The sequence below is a fragment of the Chelonia mydas genome, chromosome 3 (assembly GCF_015237465.2).
Source record: "Chelonia mydas isolate rCheMyd1 chromosome 3, rCheMyd1.pri.v2, whole genome shotgun sequence".
NCBI lineage: Eukaryota > Metazoa > Chordata > Testudines > Cheloniidae > Chelonia > Chelonia mydas.
Genome location: NC_057851.1, coordinates 126,270,729 through 126,294,787, shown reverse-complemented (window position 1 = coordinate 126,294,787; position 24,059 = coordinate 126,270,729). Strand labels below are relative to the sequence as shown.

The following is a 24,059-nucleotide window of genomic DNA, read 5'->3' as shown; positions in this document are numbered from 1 at the left end:
CAAGAGAGAGTGAAATCAAAAGGCACGTCTAGGGTTTTGATTTAAACAGTGTCAGCAAATGCTCTCAGAAAGAAGAAAACCCTTCCACCACAGGACTGTAGCCAGAAAACTGCACTTAAAGTCTTGGCTTAAAAAACACCTCAACAGCAATAAATACATCGGGAAATATATTGGAAAAACAGCCTGCTGGCTCTGCTTGTAGGACAGACAGCAGGCCCAAGTTCAAACCCAACCTCAGTGTTCCTTCTGTAAATTTGGCATTCCCTAGAGGAGGCAAATCCAATCTGCAGTGCCCGTAGTAGTGCGGCTAATAATTCAAACTTCAAGTGCTTTCCACCTGCGCTCTCCATGCACTTTACAAACGTTCATTTATCTGCAGCAACTGTGAGGGAAAAGTCCAACAATGTAAGAAACTAACTAGTGTGTGCACGCACCAATCTGAACTACTTAGCTCTGCCTCATCAGCCGTGTATGGCTGATAGATTCTCCTGTAGTTTTAGCTTTTGGTGCAGAAGAACCTGCAATGTAGGGCTTCAGTTATCCTGAAGGAAGTTGCCCTGGAATGCAGTACATCTTTTTGCAGGACATCAAGAAAGCAGATCATGATGATTGGGAGAATGGGTTGACAGCAATGGAGTGTGCTTTGCACCTGGAAAAGAATGTGAACCAGTCACTCCTTGACCTGCACATGCTGGCAACTAACAAGAATGACCCTCATTTGTGTGACTTCATTGATGTAATGATGTAATCCTGGTTTTACAGATGGAGAAACTAGGCATCTCACTTAAATTCTTTGCCTTAAAGTGACAGCGTAAACCCAAAGCTCCTGTCTCCCACACTTTAACCGAAAGACCCAACTTTCCGAAGTGAGCTGTAGCTCACGAAAGCTTATGCTCTAATAAATCTGTTAGTCTCTAAGGTGACACAAGTACTCGTTTTCTTTGCAGCTAGCTATCAAATGAGTTAATTTTGCAAAGAACAGAACTGTTCTGCCTCACTTACCTAAATAGGCTAAATGTATTGATACTAATGATGGGAGAATGTTAAAAGGATCATCAGACTGGAGGCTGTGCAGTGGTTGCAATTCTGTATGGCCACTGCATGGTTAAAGCAAAGAGTAGCTCTTTTCCCAGTACAACAACTCTAATGGAAGAAAATACAACCGCACTAAACATTGCTTTTAGCACTCAATATATAATATTCATAACATGGAATGAAAAATGGGGATAGGGAAGTAGAAAATGAGAGAGACATTTTAAACCTCCAGAAAGCTTTTATTTGAGTTCTTTTGTCCAAAGTGGGTTTGCCTATGCTTAGCTCATATTCTTACTTGTTTTAGCTGAATGGCTGAGCTACACGAGAAAGACATTAGTAACTAAGAGGTGGTGCTTTGCTTAGGAAGTTCTGAGGCAGACGTGGTACAAAATGGAAATTCATCCAAAAGCAAGGACCTGAATTGCCAACTCTGGAATCAAGTTATTCATAGCACAGGAGAGACAGCTGGGCCAATACTGTAACATAAATGTATGTGCTTTGAGTGTCTTTAAGCACCTTTTTATGTTCCATTAAGTTTCTAATGAATTAGTTTGCTGGCAGGAATATTACCCTGACAGCAAACTATGAAAGCATATTGTAGAATATTCATAGAGAATGAATGTAGAACCTGTAAATATGAATATTTGTTTACATTAAAATCTGATTCAGAGTTCTGCTCATCCAATCAGGGAGCAGACCAAAACCACATGATCATTCTGAACAGCTCAAATTTCAAATACTGAATGCTAGCAACAAACTCATCGGTGAGCTACACACTAAGAATTGTTCACAGAAATGATTCAGTGAATAACTTCAAAAAACAAATGTAAGCAAGTTGACCTGTTTGTAGCTCGGTCCTCCTCTGCTTACAGGGGCCCAGTTAGTTGAATTACATTAAATTTCCTCAAAAAGAAAATTTCCTAAAAAGACTATTTTAGTCTCTAAGGTGCCACAAGTGCTCCTTTTCTTTTTGCGGCTACAGACTAACACAGCTGCTATTCTGAAACCTGTCATTAAATTTCCTGTATACAATATGTATAGTGCCAAATTCTGCCCACAAGCAAGTGACCATTGTTCCCACTGAGATCATTGTACATGTATGTGTCAGAGTGGAATTTGGCCCCTTGGTGTTACAGGATTTTGTGCTGCATTTGCCTGCATATGGGAGCTTCTTTTTTGAGAACACACAGGAGGAAGCTTGGTCACCCATTATCTATCAACATGCTTTTATGTTGGCAGACTTGCAGGATGGGCGTGGTGATGTGGTGGGCAGGAGACGTAGAACTTTCCTCTTATCTGGATCTATGATCTCTTTATATGAAACTCAGCTAAAAACCTTTTTTTTGGTACATTAAAAAAAATACTGTTTTACTCCTTCACAGAACAGCAGGCAGTCACCAAATAAGTGTTTGGCTTCTGCAAGGCCTCTGTGACTGTGTTGGAGAGCTGGGTGATAGTACTGACCTTTGGTACTTAAAGTCTGTAGTTGATACTGTAATTGGCAAAATCCTGTACGTTTTCTATTTTCGAATGAATGTTCATGCTTCTCAGTGTTCACTCTCACCTATTCCTAAGGGCTCTCTCACCCAGCCATTTTAATATGATGATGATGAATGAGTCACATAATGGAAAGGACCTAAAGGCCATTAAGAAGATGCTGGTTGTTGTTTGGATGCAAGTCAGGCATGAGTGTCAACTTCATAATTGTGAGAGAGCATCTGGGTCTGATCCTGTGAGGTGCCGACGTCCTCTGCTTCCACTGACTCATCCATTTAAAGAGTGCATTAGTGGAGAAGACTGTAAGATAAAATCTAATTACAGCTCAGCGTATCTGAAATCTGTGGCATGGCTGCTGTCTTGGCAGGTTTTTTGGATAGATCTGTGAACTTTATTCTTCTGTCTCTGTCCCTATTATCCTTCAATAATACCCTGCATGTACGAGAAGGAGAGGTCTCCTTGGAGACTAAGTACACTACTGCTGTACTGCATGTTGCCTTCCAAAAGCCAGTGAGTGGAAACTTCCAAGCTTGCTACACAATGTTAGCAGCCCCAGGCAAGGAACCACGCAGCTGCTGACATGGTACAGGAGCATCATGGGAGTTGTAGTTCCACGTGTGAAGGGCCGTTCCCTCTCTCTCTCCTCTATGGGGCCCCTCAGAGCCTGGGAACACAGGCAAAAGGCAACCCCCCCGATCCACTCTCACACATACACATTTCCCCTGCTTGAGTCCCCCCCACTCGCAGCTTCTCTGCCACCCGGTCTCTCCCCAGCCCTGCCTTCGGAGCTTGGCCACCTTTCAGCCATGCCAATCAGGGCAGCGGGGGTGGGTGGTTGGACGGGACAGGGAGCCCTTGCCTGGGGCTGCTGGGACAGAGAAAGCTGCTGCTGACAAAGCTGACAGGGGGACGTATATGATTCTAGTTTTCTCCCCATTCCTTTGTCAGGCTATTGCACCACTGAAAATGCAGACCTTTATTTCCAGCTAACCTGTCTTATAGAATAAAATTCTTTCTTGGAGAGCTATCCATATAGCGTACACCATTGGTGACGTGGGCCAGAGTTTTCAAAAGTGCTCAGCACTCACAATTGGGGCCATTCCCCCATCATCTAGGCACCAAAATAAGTGGCTCTGCCGAAAAATCTAGCTCAAAATGTTTTATAAAACATACCCATCTAGAAGACTTAAAATTTACTTACATTCAAGCTCTTATATCGTCATCTTCAGGTAATGTCAGATTTTCTTTCTTGGAGGGCTAGGAGGGGGAACCTAATATATTGGCCACAGAATGCAGGCCATCAGGATGCTACACCTTGACTAATTCTATTGCATATATGGATACAACTTGAACTGTCTCATATATGCAGTATTATGCTTGGAGGAAAAAATTATTCAATTAAAGAACAGGAGAGATCCCTCATATCTTTGGGATGGCGAGATTCCCTATTGCTTTGGCTTGGCTTTATTTTTTTTTAAATTATTATAATGCATTTAAGGCTGGTAGCCAGTTGGATAGCTCCAGAAACAGAAACCCTCTATTTAGCCACAGAACAGGTATAGCATGGGCAGTGGCCGTACAAGCTTCCTTTGAGAGTACTAGAAACGGTATTAGAAACCGTACTAATCCATCTGGAGGTACCATCTGCAGGGGTCAGAGAGGCCTGGTTCAGTCTCCAGAGCCCATTTAATCCTCAGCCTCTGCTGAGACTGCCAGCAAAGCTGGCAATTCTGATGAGTCTTGTGCACACACCTGTCTGCTAGAAATTGCACTGAGACCAACCTACCTGACAGATGAAACCAGTAGATGAGCACTGCCGAACCCACAGGCTGAATTTCCGCTTTTTCCTTTTGCGTAGCTCCCGCTCTGTGCATGTGGCAATGAAAACTGGGTCCTCATCGATCAGCGGTTCATGTAGCACCTATGATCAAAATAAGTACATTAAAGTACTGTTATTTCTAAACAAAGTAAAGTTTCCTGAGGCAACGCTATCTCTCTGTGTCATGATTGCACTTTTGCTCAGTTCTCTCATCTAGCAGAAGCACCATGGCCCACCACCACAAGCCAAAATGCTCTCTTGAGCATGGAGGACTATGTGAAAGAAGTGAAGTGCTTAGGAGTCTATCCCTGAGTCTATCCACCCTAATTTTAATTGTCCCCAATGTTGACATTGGACTGCATTCATGTCTTCCTCGTCACAATGTTATATGCCTCTCCAGGTGATTTATAATGTGAAACTATCCCATGAGCACTTCAAACACATGCTTATTCATAAAAAAACGTTATTTTATTTTGCAGTGTTTTTCGTGTCAATTATATCCTACTGTATTTTGCAGGTTTACATGACATAGTTATTGAGCAAGGAATAACAAACAGCAGAGGGGGAGAGAAATTAAAGAGGTACTCAAGGGAGATAAAGATGCTTTCTGAGGCTACTTGAGAAGAGATGGAGATGAAGGAATTTTGTTCCCGATTCCAGGAGCTGCAGAGGAGAAGGCTCTTGCACCAGTAGCAGTGAGATTCTGTGAAAGGACACACGAAGCTGGGGCTAGATGAGCTGAGAGAGCACGGACAGGAATATAAAGAGGTAAGTTCGACGATGCAGACTGGAGCAAGTCCATGGAGTGTTTAAAAATGGGGCAATTTTGTACCAGCAATATAGCATGAATGGGGAGCCAGCAGAACTATCTGAGAATGTGGATTATATAGTTTGTGCTTCTTTAAGTGTGCATGAATAACAGCAGCAGCAGCAGCATTCTGCGCGTGCTGGGATGTGGTAATGCCGTAAAACCGAAGGCACAGTAGTCATGCTGAGTGGAAAAGAAGACATGCAGGTGGGACACGATACACATTTTCAAAGATTTGTACTGGTTGCAAATGGCTTCTATTAAATAAGACCATAGACGTTTCCATACTGGAACAAGATAACTGATCTATCTGACAGTGGCTAGTCCTGGAGGCCTCAGAGAAAGGTGGAACAGGCCTGACAGTCAACCTTAATTCCAGCGCTTCCTACCTCAAATGTTTGACTCGGCAATCTTAATATTCTTTTAACATAATATTTTTGTGTGGAATTCTTTACAAAGGTGGAGTTCCTTTAGTGTTCCAGGAGTTACTTACAGAGGAGTGTTCCTATCACTCCTATTGCCTTGTGGGCCGCCACTGTGGGTATGCACAATTGTGTGGTGTGAGGACATAAACGTAAAGAGCCATGCTGTAAGCAGTAACTATAGAAATCCATGACTGGGAAGTCCCTCTTTTATTAAGCAAACCCTGGAATACATCCTGGTCCCCTCTGGTACCTGTGGAGGATCAGGAACTCTATAACCACTCCATATCTCCCTTTCCTGATGATAAAAAATAAATAAAACCAATTATCAACTGTGTGGGTCTTATATATATATTTTGAATTGTATGTGCACACAAAATAAACTTCAATTTAACAGGTGTATTCATCTGTATGCGTCTAATTATAAAAAAAAAATAAATCAGGGCACTTTCTTGCAATTCCACTCCTGCATTAAACATGTGGTGTGTGTGGAGATGTGGCACACCCCTGGGTAAAGCCACCTCACAGGTAGCCATTTGTCTCTCAAATATTGAAGTTAAGACATCCATTCCTTCAATCCAGAAGAGAGAGACATGTTCTCAGTCCCGTGGCTGCTGCATGCCTTCATTTAGACACACTCCAGGTTTTAATGGCTCATAAAACATTCACAGCACCATCTGAAAGCACTCTTGCAAAATGTACAGTTTACCTACAGAAATACAGATGAAGATGTGAGGAGGCATGCAAATTCTCCTGGCTGTTGGGGAAGCTGCAGTTGCCAGCCCACCTAGTGCCAGTTATCCCCAAAACGACTGAACCTTCTTCTTCCTTTAGGATCGAGTCAAATAACTTATAATTTAAGTTTGCACAACACTTTGAGATCCTCAAATGAAAAGTTGCTACAAACGTGCAAAGCACACTGCAAATATTAATTCTCTCAACACGCCCTTGGGGTGGACATTTATACATATTTTGCAAATGGGGAAACTGAGGTACAGAGAGGTTGTGACTTGCCCAACATCTCTCACTTAAACATCTGGTACAAATCTATATTCAATCATAAGCCTTCCTAAAAAAGGAAAAAACAAGAAAAAGGGGGGTTGGTCAGTTATTTATTTCCCTTTCTCTAGTTTCTTAAACTGGCTATTGTTTAGTACTTCAGTGTGTGGGTGGGGGGGTGTACAATGTACACACACATCCTCTACTGGACGGAATCTGCACTGCATAACAGCACCCCAGGTCCTATACTGGTAACAGCTAACACAGATATCCTTGTAGAGAAAGTGGCCAGGTAAGCCTCTGTGCCTGTGGAGCAGAGGCTTCGGAGATCTGACCCTGTTGTCACCAGAAAGTTCTGAGGGACCATGGTATGTGACATAGCAACAAATGCTGCAGGCCTAGGCACCCATGGATTTGTTATAATACATTCTCTTAGAACTCCTAACAGAACATCCTTCTGCCGTCAAGCTTCCAACCTGATACAATCTTCAGTAAAGCAAATAGTACCCAAGTGGCAACAGATGAAGCATTGTCCCCAGTAGTTGAGCCTCAAAACCCCCTTCCCGCTGGCTTTTCCAGGTAAAGACAGTGATTTCTTTACATGCGTTTGTTGGGGAGGGATGGGATACTAAGGAAATTCTCCTGTCCTAAACAATGTGATCCAGATTCTCAGCTGCTTTAAAATCTGTGTAATTGAAGCTAATGGAGCGACAACAGGATCTGGCTCTCTGTTAATTGGTTCTGTACTTTCAATAACTTCCCAACCTGGGGCAGGGGGTATTATTTCCTCTATGTACATTTCTGTTTGCATTATCATATGCTAAATATACCATAATACAGGGGTAATCAACTAGTTTTTGTCAAGGTCCAAATTTCTTGTCAAAGTCCAGACTCCAGAGAGAAGAATACAAAAAACAATAACAATAACAAGTAAATAAGACTTCTATGCATGTTCAAAAGCATTTGGGGGTCTAGATTTGGCCCACGGTCCACCTGTTGACTACTCCTGCCACAGTACCATGCTCTGTTTACCTCATTCTTCAACTTTGGATATTAGCTTTCCATCCCCTTGTACAAAAGGAGTTCACAAAATCCCCAAGTGTGATGTCTTCTGTAGCATATGCACCTCAAAAGAGAGCACGCAAAAGTTTAGCATTCATTTAAAAATATCTGATGTGGATTTTGGGATAGGAGACAGGAATTTGTGTCTCTGAAAAATGGTAAGCTGCCCCAATAACGCATGTAATATGATGCCCCTGGATAGGTTATCATCAGCAGGAACTGAAGGCAGGACCTCAAGCATGAGCCTTTACTGCCAGAGCTAAAGAACCCAGGCTTCATAACTCCAAGGCTATACCAGACTCACAAACCTCCTGTGAACTAGCAACAAGAAAGTGACAAGCACCACAACCTTAGCATTGATTACACAAACCATCCAATCAAGATAACAGAAAGGAATTGAAAGGCAAGAACACACATCTGTTGGGGAGGCAGGGGTGGAGGGAGAGGACTGACAGGAGATGGGCCTGTGCCAAAACCCCTGATTTGGGGACCACAAGATTTGAGGATACTATAAATCCAGATAGATAAGAAGGCTGCAGCTTGGGTACCAAAACCTTTTTTTTTTTTTTTTTTTTTTTTTAAATCCAGCCAGTAAAAACATATTGGTGGACACACAATTACCTTGGCTGCCTTAGGAAATATTAACTGAAACTGTCCAGAAACAAGTGACAGAATAGAAACCTCTACACACAAAATAGCACCCACCAAAGTTCTCCAAAAATCCCTGGGTCAGAGAAAAATGGGGGGTTTTCCACAACATAATTGCCATAGCTAAAAAACAGGACACATCCAACAGCCTATCAGAATGAGCTCTTTCTTGCCATTTCCCCTTGTATCTGTTCAACAGGATTAGTATTTATGTTTTCGCTTGCCCTTTAATTCTGGATCTGATACTTAACCTTATTATACCATCTGCACCCTGGGCAATTCCCAGTTAGAGGGTTTTTTTCCCCCTCTTGCTTCAAGCTGGTGGAGCCCCAGTCCCTCAGGATGTTGGGTATACAATTCCTGTTGACTCCACAGAGAGCTAGAGCACTCAGCCCCTTGCAGGATCAGGTCTGGATTGTACTCCAGTATGATACTTATTCTTGTGATTGTCTTATTACTTTTAAGAACAGACTTAAAACCTCTTTCTCATGTCTAATTTTTTTGATGCAATGTTGTGGTGTTTGATGTTCAGCTTGATACGGCTGAAGGGTGCTTTATAAAATCAACACACACGTTGACAAGGGAGCCTAGGGGTGGGGGAAATGGGAGCAAAGAATGGCTGTTACCTTAATTAAAAAAAAAAAAAAGAAAGAGAGAGAGAAAAGAGTCTCCGTACAAAACATAGCACAAATATACAGACTGCGTGCAGAGATTCAGACACTTAGTCATCACAAACGTGGTACAGGTGATTCTATTGATTAAGTTTTCAGACCTAGTATGGGGGGGGGTGGTATATGTGGGAATCACATTACTCGCTAATGGGATTTGTGCTTTTCAAATGTCCCACAGGAATCCAACGTTTCGAGCATTTACGGTGATCAAGCTTCTAAGCCCTTGATTTTTGCACCCACTGAAGTCAATGGGTGGGATGCCCTGTCCTTGGAATGTTTTCTGTGTTTGATTTGCTGTTTTGCCTTGGCATCAGAGACAGCACCTTGCCAGTGTGGCCTAACATGAAGAGTTCTGTCTTGTGGCTTCTACCTCAAACTGATTAATGTCTGGACCATGAGTTGCTGCACTGTCCTGAATTTTAAAGCCACAATGGTTTGCTGGTATCTCTCTCTTCTCCTACGAAACAGGCAAATTTCCGTTATTTACTACTCAGCTCTATTTATTTTTAGCCACACTTCAATGGCAAAATATTTGAGATAAGACTTGCCATACCGGGTCAGGTCACACATCCACCTAGTCTGGTATCTTGTCTCTGATCATAGCCAATACCCAATGCTCCAGAGGAGGGCAAACACTCCTCTTTTTGCAATACTATAGCACAGGAGACAGACAAGAAAGAATGTCTTTTTGCTGCTCTACACAATAGATCAGCTTTGCACACTGAAAGCATGACCTTGATTAAAAGGTATTTCAAGTAGAACATTTTGAATTACATTTGTTTTATTATTTTCCTAAACTCCTGAAGGTTGGAAATAGAATCGTCCACAGAGCTGTTTGCCATATTTAACATTTTGTGCTGTGGATGGAAGAGTGAATGATATAGGTTGCGGGTATTTTAAGTTACATTTCCTTGATCTTGGTTAATTTGGTTACTTATCAGCTTGTGTGGCAATAATCAGATAAGTAACGGTAACAATAATAGGACAAGTTTCCATGTTTGGCTTCTCAATGTCTTATATTAAACTTGCTCAGTTTACAGGCCTGAAGTTTCCCCCCAAACTGCAACCTGAACCTGGGATCTAACAATCCAGCTGGGTTCTATCTGCCTTCTACACCAGCACCAATAATAAAGAGTCCACAGTTAGAACTTGGTTGACATTTTTGTCGGCATGCAGGCAATAAGATCCATCGCTGTGGGGCCAACAGCAGTGAAAGCATGTTTTGATCAGTAAGGCAAAGAGACATGGCTCAAAAGACAGAGCCAAACCCTAAGTGGCTGGGCACCTGCAACTTCTACTGTTTTGAGAGTTGCAAGCCTCTCAGATTCTTGCTCAAGAGAGCACACGCGCAGAGCTAAAAGGTGCCACTTATACTCAGTCATAGTCACACTGCATAGTGTCTTCATACTGTAATATCTAGCTCTCTCTACAGGTAACTCTGCAGTTTTGGTATTAATGGTCATTCGTAAATAACCTAGAGTATGTAGTAAGCTAAGATTTCAACTGCCAATAAGTTAACTCTTACCTGGGTTTGGGAAGGCCTAAAAGCAGAGTCAAAGCCATACTGCAGAGAGTCCAGAAAAGGCTGAATTTTGTAGAGGCCATGTGTCATCTGGCTGGAACGGAAGGCCACAATGTGGAAGTACTTCAGGATTTTCTCAAACCGCGGCTGTGTCATGATCAGCGCTATGCTCCTGTTGCTGTAGAAGCCACTGCTCCAAATGCTGAGGACGGACTCGCAGTGGTGAATGCTTGTTGAGATCATGTAGCCTAGGAAGGCTTTCATTTCTGTTAGAGTGACATCCATCCAGGCATCATCTTTGCCAAATCTCTCCTGGTACTTCTTGGCATACATGTTGGTTTGTACCACCATGTTCTTTAGTACATTGTCAGGGACAAAGAGCTGAAAAAAGTCCATGGCACTGGCAGTTTGGGGCATTTTACGGGTTGGACCTAGAACAAAAGTGGGGAAAAAACAAGCTCATTTCTGATGAACTATTCATCATAGTGGTTAGTTAGATTGATAACTAACAACTATTAGATCATCCAGTCCCTTGCAGGAGAGTTTCCTACAGTACATTGTCTAGTCTACACAAAGTCCCAAGTGATGGGATTTGGGCCACTTCCTTTGTTAGACTATCCCACTGAATAACCGATCTGTGTCAGAAATTTTTTCCTATTCAACCTTAGTTTCATATAATTTTTTCTGGTTACACCCCATATATCACTCTAAATAATTCCTCTCCCTCTTCAGTATTTATGCCCTTCAGCTAGTTATAGACTGTCACATTCCCTCCTAGGCCTAGTCTACACTTAAAATTTAGGTCAACATAGCTACAGCACTCAGGGATGTGAAAAATCCACACCCCTGAGCAATGCCAATCTAACTCCCAGTGTAAATGTGGCGAGATCGATGGAAGAATGCTTCCGTTGACCTAGCTACCATTGCTTGAGAAGGTGGTGCCCCTACAGCAGAAAAACCACTTCCATCACTGAAAGCTGTGTCTACACTACAGGGTTATGCTGGCATAGCTGTACTTATATTGCTATAGTCCCCGTAGTGGACACATGGCCTGAGTCTCTAAGCCAAGCTATACATATTTAGCCATCTTAATCTTTCCCCATATATCAGTCCTTCCAGCCCCTAATTGTTGTCATTGCTCCTCTCTGAATTCTCTCCAGTTTGTCTATCTTCTAAATAAGATGGTACCGCAAATGCAATATTCTAGGATCAGGCACATGACAGCCATATTGAGAGAGATTCTTGCCTCCATGCAAGGTGACATAATTCCCCTGCAGTCAAAACTTGAATGGCTTTTTTTTGCTCCTGTACTGCATTTCAAGCTCCTGTCGAATTTGCTGTCCATTATCAGCCCTCTGTCTTTTTCCATGTTCTCTCTTGGATGCTATTACCACCACCTTGCTGGTTACTACATACACATTGGTGCAACATTACATAGATCACCACAGTATCTAGGCCCTGGTATCTGTGAATCTGATTCGGTACCCTCTGAAATCTATGGAATTTTTGTCATTGACTGCAATCAGAGCAAGATCAGGCCTTTGTAGAACAAACTAAAACACCATATGGACAAGCTTTTCTATCTTGCATTATATATGATTCTTGTTGAGATATGTTCCTTATTTAGCACATCACCCACATAACGAAGGAGATGCACTTCCTCCCTTTAGTTTGTTTTTTGACTGAACTGCAGAGAAAATGGAAGTTTTCAAGCCTTTATTTTATTCTAACAGGAAAAAAAATACAATGAACACTGAATTAGTCTCTAAGGTGCCACAAATACTCCTTTTCTTTATTTGAAAGCATACTGATTACTGTTATGAGCCTTAGGTTCTTAACTCAGTACCATGTCTCCTACACCCTAAGCATGTGTACAGGCTCCTGTCCCTCTAATGACTTTTGAGCAGGCATTAGCATTTGAAATTCTGGTTAATAACAGGAAAGTGTTTTCCTTGCAGTATGTGACTACTTGGGTCCTGATACAGCTTGAATGTCAAAGGCTTGAAAAAGAGAAGTGTGAAATCCTGTGGCTTTGTATCAGAAAGATTCATTAAAACCTCTTTTGGTTTTGGACTGCCTGGTTTGTACTCCCTGGATTTCTCCTTGAGGGCTTCCTCTTAACTTGGCAATAACAAAGTGATCACGGGCTAACTTGGCATCAAATTGTGTTTGCTTTACATACCTTGTTTCGGCTGCAGTCTCTGTTACGCTCAAGCTATTTAGTTATTGCCTAGTAAACAAGAAGAACCTTTAGGATATTCTAACTCCATCAAAAATGACACACAGAATGTTAAGGTTGCAAAATTAAGCTATCAATAGTCAGGAAATGCCGGGGGGGAGAGGAGAGAACTTCTTTTATGAAAAAAGCTAATAATACAGGTAGAATTTTATATTCTAGTAAGTGATTATATTGTATGCAAAATAGTGCAGACTTAAAAGCAGTTGAACTGTTATACACTTTACCAAAACAGGAAAAAAAAACACTGTGTAGAGTGCAAGTGGAAACTTTCATCATAAATAGTGCACGTTTTTCAGATGTAACTGAGAACAAGGAGTTATAATGGATACATTTACATAGCCCAGACTATAACTGTTGTTGCTGTTCCTTTTATCATCATAAAGCCTGTTACAGAGGAGTTCTCTTTACTATCAAAGTTCTGTATACCTGCTCGCCCAAACCAGAGTGAAACGATTTCTGCAAGGCAAATTGGCTTACAAAGGATCATGTAGTACAAGTCACAGAGCACAGTGCCATAGGGTGACTGAACGCACCCCTGTATTCAATCATACATACCACTGTAATAATCTTTGTACAAAATATGCCTTGAGGTATCATTTGAAAATTATCAACTCGTTGGTCAATAATATCATGGTGAAACATATGTAAGGTTATTAACATAAAATGAAATTATGACTGAAATGTGTTTACCAGACAAGTCTGGCGGTGAGAGGGGGGGTAAACCTGTTTCTCAAAGACAAAGGACAAGCTAACACTTCTCCCCAGGTGTCATCAAAGCTGACTGGCAATCACTGGTCAAATGGCCATTCTTTGGCAGCCAAAGGGGGCAGGCGCAGATCAATCTGCATTTTAGCAACAACAACATGGAATCTCTTTCACCACAAGACTCCCTGTCTCCATCCTCACAGCTAACAGGAACTTTATCTAGGAATAACTCTCAGGAAGATGCATTTCAACAGGTGACAGGACTATAACAGCAAGGGCCAAAACCACCCCACAGACTTTCTCGCTCACTCTTTCACCTAAGATGACAAAGAAACCAGCCCTTTAGACTTTGGGGGCAGATCCTGATATGAGAATTTGGTCAGCTATGTTGCTAGGAACATATGGTAAGGGATTTTACCTTAAACCAGGTCTAATTTAAGTTTAGTTACTAAAAAGCACTTTATCTTTATTTCTCTTATAATCATTTCTGACTTCAATACCTCACACTTGTACTCACTTAAAGCCTCTTTGTAATGAAACTTGTTTTATTATTTAATCAAAACTAATCCAGTGTTGTGTTTAAACTGCATTGTTTGGTAACCCCAATTAAAGTAGCAAACTGTTGTATACTGACCCCCTACAGGGGCTATGGACCTATAACACCTGAACTGTCCATGAAAGGGCTGGACAGTGCAGGACACATGTTTTTTGGGGAAAAATTGGGACTGGGAGTGTGTTGGGGTCACCCTGCAGATAGTAACCAAGGCTGCAGGAAGCCAGCATGTATCTGGTGCTTACTGACAGGCTGCTGGTGTCAGAGTTGCTGGATTAGGGCTGTGGCTATACACAGGGATGCTCCAAATTTTTGCTCTGTACATGCTGCATATGCCTAAGGATGTCCCTGCACATCCCCATGTGTCCTTGAACCCCCACACTCTCTTCTGTCCTCATGTGGCCCTTCACTCCCACTCCCATTCAGCCCCGGGCTCAATGCTGTTACCCCACTAGCTCCTGTGCCCCCACCCCAGTCTTCCCCACTATTCCTTCTGAACCCTAGTCTGTGTGACATCTCAGCAACACCGTGTGCCCCACTTTGTCTTTCCCCCCCCATATCTTGTGCCTCCTCACCTGGCCCTGCTGCCAGGGCACAGTGAGTAAAGCAGGCTCTGCCCTCCCTCTCTGAGGCTGGCTGCTTGGGCCCCTGAGCCTGCTGCTCTCTCTTCTGGTGCCTCCTAATGGGCAAAAGGTGTTAATGCAACTTCTCTTTACCTCCCCATCAGAATCACTTACGCTGCAGGACATATTAATTCTGTGCTTGCACAGTGGCACAGAATTCTCCCAGGAGTATAACTAGGCAAGACTACTTATATAAGTCATGTTATCAAAGAGCCATATCTAGTGGGCAACAGTGAAGCTTAGTCAAGTGATATCCAAAAGAAAATGTAAACGTTTTCATAACATGGCATTGATCCCTTTTCTCTCTCCCCTGAGTGCGCTGCTGCCGCTCCGCTTCTCCCCCCTCCCTCCCAGGCTTGCCGCGCCAATCAGCTGTTTGGTACAGCAAGCCTGGGAGGGAGGGGGGAGAAGCAGAGTGGCGGCGCGCTCGTGGGAGGAGGCGGAGGTAAGCTGGGGCTGGGGGGGCCGCAGCAAGTAAGGGGGGGAGCGCAGAGGAACCGCTTGTGGTAACATGAATTTGGATATAACGAGGTAAAGCAGCCCCGCTCCCCAGAATGCTGCTTTACAGCGTTATATCCGAATTCGCATTATATCGGACCGCATTATATCGGGGTAGAAGTGTACTTTTAAAAGACCCCTCCAGCAAAATCCACACCTTAGTAAGATATAAAATCCTTTGTTATGCCTAAAATCTTTGGAAACATTTTTTAAAGTCGGTGAAGTTTCATAAACATATATATTGTTATGGAGATCACACAAAGTAAATTAGTGGTCCCTTTTTCTAAAAGCAATGAATATTGTTATGAACACACTAAACCTCTGTGACTGATTAATTTAAAATGCCTTTGTTTCAGTGAGTTAAATATGTAGTAATCTGGAATGATTACTTTATGAAGGCTTAAGAGTACATTTAAAATACAAAATCAGCTTAGAAATACTGATTAATAAAATGTAAAACAGAGAAGAGCTGCATCATGTATTCCATAATATTTAATGTTGTATTCAGCAGGACAGCTGACTTGCCTTTACTACAAAGTTTTTGCAAATAAATCTCTGACAAACTTCAGCGTATATCAAAAAACCTGTGATTGACATTTTTTATTTCCAAATTTAGTGCTTTTAATTAGGTACCTTCTGCATGTCCAGTCTTAACCATCTGGCATGCAGTGGAAAACATGCTCCATTTTCTTTAGAAAGAAATTGCAGAAGAATGTTTTTTTCAAAATGTCATTTGCTTCATTTGGGTTCAGGGATTTGGCTGGAAGCGGGTGAGCAGGAAGGGGGAGGGAAAAGAGGAGGGAGACAGTGGGGAGAGGAGGGGCCTGGGGCCGAGCAGGGGTGGAGTATGGGCGGGGGCCACAGGCAGAAGAGGTGGGCTAGGGAGCTAGCCTCCAGAAGCGGCAGCTTCACCCACTGCCCATGACAGCAGGTAAGAGCGGGTCAGCTCCCGCACACCAAGTGCATGCTGCAGTGTCCTTAGGCAGGGGCTGTATTCACAGAGCCGAGTGCGCCGGCGCCGCGCATTCTGTGTGAGGGAGAGGTTACGGGATCTCTGCAGGGAACTGGACTCTCTGCCACTGTGAGGCAGGCCGGGTGGCTCAGTATCCTTTGCTCCCTCGTCCCTCCCTCCACCCACCCCCGGACTCTGAGCCCAGGCTGCCGTCGGGCATAGGGGCACCAGTTTAATAATACTGCGTAGGGCCCCATAAATCCTAAGGACGGCCCTAGGGACATGTGCCTGACTTAATGGGAGAGGCTAGAGGTCAGCCTGAGTCTGCATGCGAGACGCTCCCCAACTCTCAAACAATCGCCGCTCTGCAAAAAAAAAAAACAAAAAAAAACAAAAAAAACCCAAACAACCCTGTTCCATATTTCTCCTTCCCATACCCAACGACCCTCCAGGTTCACGGCCGGGCTCCTTCCCTCTCCCTCAGCTACTCCATTCCCCCAAGCCTTTGCTCTGCTTCTGAGGAGTGGGGGAAAATACAGTTCTGCATTGTAGTGTAAATGAATTATTACTCAAAGTTCTGTATTAATATGCCTAGTAAGAAATGTCAAAAAACATTTCCTGTATTTTTTTTTTGCTGTCTGTATTGTTACAGGCATACTTGCTACTAGGTATTTTGAAATAAATTACCAAAATAATTGAAGCTGGCATGATTATATTATGTTATTTTGACAAATAAAATATGCAAAATTTTAAAATATTGTGTGCAGAATTTTTAGGCGTGGAATTCCCCCCTAGAGTACTAGTTATTGCATTCAGCACTAGGACCTTGGCACCCTACAGGGGGTGACGAGGGAGGCAATTTTGTAATCCCTGCCCTTAGGAGAAGCAGCTGGGAGCAGGGGCAACAGGTATGTTCATATGGTAGACGGCTTTATGAAGGTGAAATATTCTGTTCCTGAGACATTGGGATATTGACAGTATGTAGATATTGGGCTTCATTTTCAGAAAGCTGGTTATGCAGTCAGGAGCACAAAACAGTCAATTTTGTGTGTAATTACATTTTCAGTAGCTGTCACTTAAAGTGCGGTTCTGCCTTGAAACGTGATTATGTAAAAGCAACACCATTTTACTCAACAGATCTGCTCTCTGTGCTCATACAGAGTCCTATTTGCTTTCTTTGGTGACAAAAAATAAGATTCTACTACTGTCAGCCATGCAGAACCCACGCAGCTACGGAAGAATTAACTAAATTCATTTCTGGCTTGCACGTCAACATAGTTGTTGACTAAATGTCATTTGCAAGGCCATCTGTCCAACTCTATTGTCTTTAAAAAAAATCATTTGTCATATTTTACCAATGAAAATATGGAACCCGACAAGGATGCTTTTAGAGGGTGTGTTGTTTTTTTAAGCACAATTGTACTTTAACAACACAAAACCTGTTACATGCTGAAATGACCAGCCTAAGATAAGTGGGCAAGCTTCTTTAGTTAATTGTTGCCACACGAAAAATGGAGCACACATGTATTTTCCACAGAGGGAGCAAACTGTGCAATAAGCCTTGATTAGTGGATTTGCACCTTTAAGTAATTACAAGTTATAGTAGAACCTCATTTACTTGAACCACACTTATCCAAAAGTTATCTTTTGCACTGAGGAGTCCCTATTTATCCAAAATCTTATTTAGCTGAAAAATTATAAATCTTCTATTATCTTTGAATAAATGGGACTTTATTACACTGAAAAGAGTCCTGGACTAGGTATTTAGAGGGCATATTAGGAAACAATTATGGACAGATACATGTCCATTTGCAAACTCAATCTTAAAATTATTTTCAAATACACTGGCACCGCCATTGCACCAAGGGTTTTTTGGTTTGTTTTTTGAGGCAGGGGGGCATTCCTGAGTCTATAGCTACACAGGTAAATTTAAGGAACGGGGTTTGAAACAGTTTCAGATTACACCTGAAACCTACGGGGTTAAATTCAGGAGTCTTAAGAAGCAATCTGGATTGAGCAATGTGGTTTATGTAAATGAAATGAGAGATTTGGTAGATAAGTGGGTGAGGGGGAAATGCATTACAAGCGTTGAAGGAATGTGTGATTTGGTTACTCAGGAACAATTCCTGAATATGTGCAGTGATGATGTAAAACAGTATTTGTGGGACAAAAAGGTGAGTGCAGCGGGTGGATTGGCTGGGTTTGCAGACTCTTCTGAGCAGTCACAAGCTGCAATTAAGCACAAACCGCAGGCAGAGGGGTGCAGGGGCGGGTGGAAAGCAGCATCACCTTTTTCCCTCTGGGGAAAAGGAGGCGGGGCATTCATCTCCTGTCAGGGTTCTCTCCCCACTCTGAACTCTGGGGTACAGAGGTGGGGACCCGCATGAAAGACCCCCTAAGCTTATTCTTACCAGCTTAGGTTAAAAAACTTCCCCAAGGTACAAACTTTGCCTTGTCCTTGAACCCTATGCTGCCACCACCAAGAGTGTTAAACAAAGAACAGGGAAAGAGCCCACTTGGAGACGTCTTCCCCCCAAAACATCCCTCCAAGACCAACACACCCCCTTTCCTGGAGAGGCTTGAGAATAATATCCTAACCAATTGGTTACAAAATCATCAACGACCCAAACCCCTAGATCTTGGAGCAATGGAGAAATCAGTCAGGTTCTTAAAAGAAGGATTTTATTAAAATAAAGAAAGGTAAAAGAATCACCTCTGTAAATCAAGATGGAAAATACTTTACAGGGTATTCAAGATTCAAAACACAGAGGATCCACCTCTGGGCAAAACCTTAAAGTTACAGAAAACAGGAATAAACCTCCCTCTTAACACAGGGAAAATTCACATAAAACAAAAGATAAACTAATCCGCCTTGCCTGGCTTACCTATACTGGTTGCAATATTGGAGACTTGGATTAGGATGGGATGGAGAAAATGGATTTCTGTCTGGCCTCTCTCAGTCCCAAGAGACAACAACCAAGTAAACAAAGAGCACAAACAAAAACCTCCCCCCCCCCCAAGATTTGAAAGTATCTTGTCCCCTTATTGGTCCTTTGGGTCAGGTGCCAGCCAGGTTAGCTGAGCTTCTTAACCCTTTACAGGTAACAGGATGTTGCCTCTGTCCAGGAGGGATTTTATAGCACTGTATAACGAAAGGTGGTTACCCTTCCCTTTATATTTATGACACTTCCCCATTCCCGTTACTCGTCCCAAATCTCCTGTACACGCAGAGGAGCCCAAGAAGTCCACTAAGCACCTGAGGAATAATTGCCCTTGGCTAAGAGGGAACAGGCAGCAGGTAACACATGAAGCTTCTACTTCTCAGAGCCAGGCTGCTGCCTCTTTCCAAACAGGATTTGTAAAGGTTGCTTCTACGCAACCAAGCAGTGAGCATATGCATGCTGTTAAACTTAATGGGAAAGTACTCGTTGGTTTAAGGGACATGGGAGCAGAGATTTCTGTGGTCAGGAGGGACCTGATCCAGGAGAAGGATTTGTTGCCAGGGAAAATAGCAGAATTAGAACTGGTGGGAGGTAAGGTCCTTGCACCTTCAGCTAAGGTGCACATGGAAACTGGTTGTTTGCAGGCTGAGCTAACTGTTGCAACAGTGGCACACATTTCTACTGGGAAATGATTTCTCTGATGTGGCAGAATCTGTCACAGGGTTGGTAAGCAGCGAAAAGGAAACTTGCGCTAAAAGCCCCAGCGTGGGGGTAAAGACACATGGACTGCTGGGGGAATAGGAGGGTGTCTCTTAAATTCCTCAGTAGCAGTGAAAAATGCAGCTTTGGGGGCAGCAATGGTCCTAACCAGTTCCTGTAGCCCCGGGGCTCAAGGTAAGTCCCAGATGGAGGGGCTGGATGAAACCAGCTCCTGTCCCGTGATCATCTGCCTGGGGGAGGGGAATGTTCCACCTTGTAGCAGGGAGGCCATCCCGGCTGTTGACTGCCAGGAAGTTGCAGGTCAACAGGGGACTGGGCCTGCCCTGGAGCGCACAGAGACATGTGTTCCGAAGGTGGAAGTCGGGGCCCTGGTGACCGTGGTGGTGGGAAAGGACCCCAACGACTCTAGCTGGAAGCAAGCCCAACCTGAGTGAAAGGGGAAAAAATTTTCTGGCCAGTGTAGGGTCTGTCATAGCTGGTAGCTGTGAGCCCACAGCTGGACCAGGGTCACCTTCCCTTTTGGGGGACACAGGAGTGTCTGGCCCAGTGGGGGGGCCCAAAAAGGGAAGTCCAGATGGAAGGTGAGGGGAGACCGGAGGGTCTGCCCACCTTTTGTAGGAAGGCTCTTTCCCAGGAGGAGGGTGAAAAATCTCTATTTAAAATGCCAGACTCCTCTCCTGTGGATCAGGTTTTAAGGGAAGACTGGGGGTCAGATCTCCTGGAGGGGGGAGTCCATCCAGCTAACCTGTTGGGGGCAAAGAGTGGGGTGGCCGAGGGGGATCTTACCGATCCAAAGCACTCCATTAAAGAATGTTATTCCTTCCACCCTTGTAAAAAATAACAGTCTCTTCAAGGCTGGGGGAAGAAGAACTCTTTTCTTGGGAAGCTCCACAAGGGGGTGGGGTCGGACCCAAAGAAATTCCTGAGGGAGGGGCTGAGGGTAGGCATGGTTGCAGTACACCCTTTCCTTGCCAAAGCCTCAAACACATGTCTGAATTAAAAGCCTTCTCCAAAGAGGCAGAAGAATCTGCACCGGAGCACCTACCAGGGTCCACAAAGAAATTGGGAAATGCAATAGACACTAAACAAGCTAAGTTGTGTAAACAAAGCCTGTCCGCTGTAGATTTGCTGTTAATCTTGTGTCTTTTGCTACTTCATCTATGAGTCAAGACGAAGGAGTTAATACTAGTGGTAAACGCTTTAAAAAAGTGGGACGTACATGAGTTGTGGAAGAAACCGTTATACATGCTAGGGATGGTGACAAGACAGCCCCACAAGCATGTTACTTTTCAGCTTATACCTGTAAACAGGCTGGAAGCTTGGCAGAGCAGCAAAAGCATAATGGGCCCACACTGCTGTGTGGAAGGGGAAACTAAGGCACACCGCCTCATGGCATTGGTGGCTAAATGTCAAGACATCTACACTTTAACAGATATCGCTGTCTGCATTCTGTTAGCAATACTACACCCCAACCTGTTTTCAGGCACCAGGGGACCAGGAACCCCAAACCTTGCTCGAACACCTATGGATGACATCATATGGTTTAAAGGTACTAAAAGGGAGAGTGACCAGAGGATTTTACATGTACTGCCTCCACCATGGACAGCGTCCAAGTCTCTGGCAGTAAGTTCAGGAGGAGGGTGTGACATTGTGCCCCATAATGCTTTTTGGGAATATGCTTATAAATTTATATATGACATAACTGGAATAAGTTTTATCCTACATATGCCATTTAATGTATCTCTGTAAAGGTTATGATCTACTAAATATATTCATCCTATTTGTATGCATGTATCATTTTTGTATTCAAAGTTATCAATATTGGCTACGTACTTGTTTAATTTTAAGTAGCCTCAATGAAGCAGTTGGTCAGCTTCCTGAGAAAAGACTATTCTCAGTAAGTAACCAATCAAGAAACACTTAAGCTAACAATGAACTTGGAGATGCCAGTCCACATCAGAGCTTTCCCAGGAATGTGGCCTGGCTGGTGAGGAACTCAGTCATGCATGGACATGTGACTTGCTCATGTGACTCCAAAACTCCATCTTGGAGCTGAATTCTGGATAGGAGAGGGTCTCCACCCACAAGAGAGTCTATTTAAGCCCCTGAGAGACCCTTCCATTTTGTCTTTAGCTGGCTCAAGAGATAGCCTCTCCGCTCCCAAAAGATACCTGAAAGAAACTGGAACAAAGGACAGTAACCACAGGGGTGTGAGTGATTGCTGGACCTAGAATAGAAGGAGGCTAGTCTATAAAAGAATCTTACTGGAACATCTCTGAGGGTGAGATTTCATCTGTATTCAGTTTCTTACTGTATTAGGTTTAGACTTGCATGTTTTATTTTATTTTGCTTGGTAATTCACTTTGTTCTGTCTGTTATTACTTGGAACCACTTAAATCGTACTTTTGTATTTAATAAAATCACTTTTTACTTATTAATTAACCCAGAGTATGTATTAATACCGGGGGAGGGGGGGGTAAACAGCTCTGCATATCTCTCTATCAGTGTTATAGAGGACAAACAATTTATGAGTTTATCCTGTATAAGCTTTATACAGGGTAAAACGGATTTATTTGGGGTTTGGACACCACTGGGAGCTGAGCATCTGAGTGTTGGTGACAGGAACACTTCTTAAGCTCTTTTCAGTTAAGCCTGCAGCTTGTGTGGGACGTGGTTCAGACCTGGGTCTGTGCTTGTAGCAGGCTAGCGTGTCTGGCACAACCAGGTAGGGTTCTGAAGTCCCAAGCTGCCAGGAAAAACGGGCTTAGAGGTAGTCCCAGCACATCAGATGGCAGTCCCAAGGGGGTTTTCTGTGATCCAACCTGTCACAGGTACCATATGAAATCCGCTGCAGATGGCTGAAACAGCAACAACTTTCAGGACAAGTTGGCTTAATTTTATACTTTGCATGTGGAAGCAATGTCTATCTCAAAGTCAAACAACAGGGCAATGGCCCCTTAATCACAGGGGGATGGGGGGGTGGAAAAATCAGTCATGAAGACAGTGAGGAAGCAAAGGCAGAGAAAGCTACACTGGAAACCTGATTCAGGAGTAGATATGAGACCCTAGCCCTTATACTGTGTGCACTAAAAAGAGTGAGCTTTGGCTTTAATAATGCTTACTGCAGCTGCCTGCAAGCAAGAAATAAGTTGTAAAAATGGTAAAGCATCCAAGGAGGCTTAGGAAAAGAAATAAAAAAAAAAAGAAACAATTTAGGTCTTGATCTTACAAATGAGAATAGCAGACATGGTTCCCTGCATCTTCATGGAGCCCCACTCAGTATGTGCAGGTGCTTCACTGGGGCTCAGTACAGGACTGGGCCCTTAACAATCAGCCCCCCAGCACTGCCACACAAATGACATTCAGCAGATATTTCATTTGAATTTCACATTTTGAATAAAGAAAAGGAGTACTTGTGGCACCTTACAGACTAACCAATTTATTTGAGCATAAGCTTTCGTGAGCTACAGCTCACTTCATCAGAAGTGAGCTGTAGCTCATGAAAGCTTATGCTCAAATAAATTAGTTAGTCTCTAAGGTGCCACAAGTACTCCTTTTCTTTTTGCGAATACAGACTAACATGGCTGTTACTCTGAAACCTGACATTTTGAATAAATTACTTTTTTCTCTATTTGCTTAGTTAATAAGGCTGGGAAAGCAATGTGCTTAGACTAACCTAATGAATTTCATACATGCAAAATTAATATTTGACATCATTCCCCCAGTTATCATTACCTTCCCACCATTAATAACTCACCAACAGAGTTTATAGACTGAGAGCAAGAGATTTGATAAAGTACATGTCACAGGGCACTTCTTCAGCTACCCGATGAGCAGCACTGCCTACACTGCTTACAAACACACACAATCTGTTTTTTTTCCACCACATGCACCTCAGCCCTCCGTTTCAAACCAGGAGAGGCCATAACATGGGTACATAGCAGAAGAAGCCTTTCACAGAGCTTCTTTCCTTCACCCTCCCCTTTACTTCCTGTTCTTCCCATTACAAAGCCAATTGCCTCATTAGCTCAACAACTGCCACCAACTGTCAGTAATCCATCCCCACCAGAGTAACAGGTTGATTGATTCCAAGTAGGCCTGCAGCTCAGTGACCAGGGTGTTACAAATAGCACCCTGTCACAGTATATTGCTAGGCACTGATGGGATCCCAAACTCTCTCCACCTTTGAAGCTTAAATAATGGATGAAAAATTATGCTGGTGTTTGACAGAAGAGCGTGTGATTTGTAAAGACAAGAACAAATCCCTATTTGGGCTCTTACATAATAGGTTTCCTGTTCTCATATAGCACATAGCATACAGCAAACTTTGAAATGTCAGAATTT

At 43.1% G+C, this 24,059-nt stretch overlaps 1 protein-coding gene and 2 long non-coding RNA genes across 4 annotated transcripts in view; 2 read left to right on the top strand and 1 right to left on the bottom strand.

Moving 5' to 3' along the window:
- PGBD5 (piggyBac transposable element derived 5) overlaps positions 1-24,059 on the bottom strand; it is a 97,986-nt gene that overhangs the window by 40,918 nt on the left and 33,009 nt on the right. The window contains exons 2-3 of the mRNA XM_037895222.2: positions 10,487-10,914; positions 4,319-4,453 (exon numbers count right to left, since the gene is read on the bottom strand). Of these exons, the coding sequence (XP_037751150.2) occupies positions 4,319-4,453; positions 10,487-10,914 (563 nt within the window). The remainder of the gene's footprint in view (positions 1-4,318; positions 4,454-10,486; positions 10,915-24,059) is intronic.
- On the top strand, positions 577-23,956 carry LOC122465116. Of its 2 annotated transcripts, none has more exons than XR_006289689.1 (3): positions 577-736; positions 16,038-16,042; positions 23,946-23,956. It is a non-coding gene; the product is annotated as an uncharacterized LOC122465116 (long non-coding RNA). The 2 variants fall into 2 exon arrangements; XR_006289688.1 differs by lacking the exon at positions 16,038-16,042 and adding an exon at positions 15,869-15,871 and having other exon boundaries at positions 577-744.
- On the top strand, positions 9,618-12,556 carry LOC122465115. Its single transcript, XR_006289687.1, has 2 exons — positions 9,618-9,707; positions 12,442-12,556. It is a non-coding gene; the product is annotated as an uncharacterized LOC122465115 (long non-coding RNA).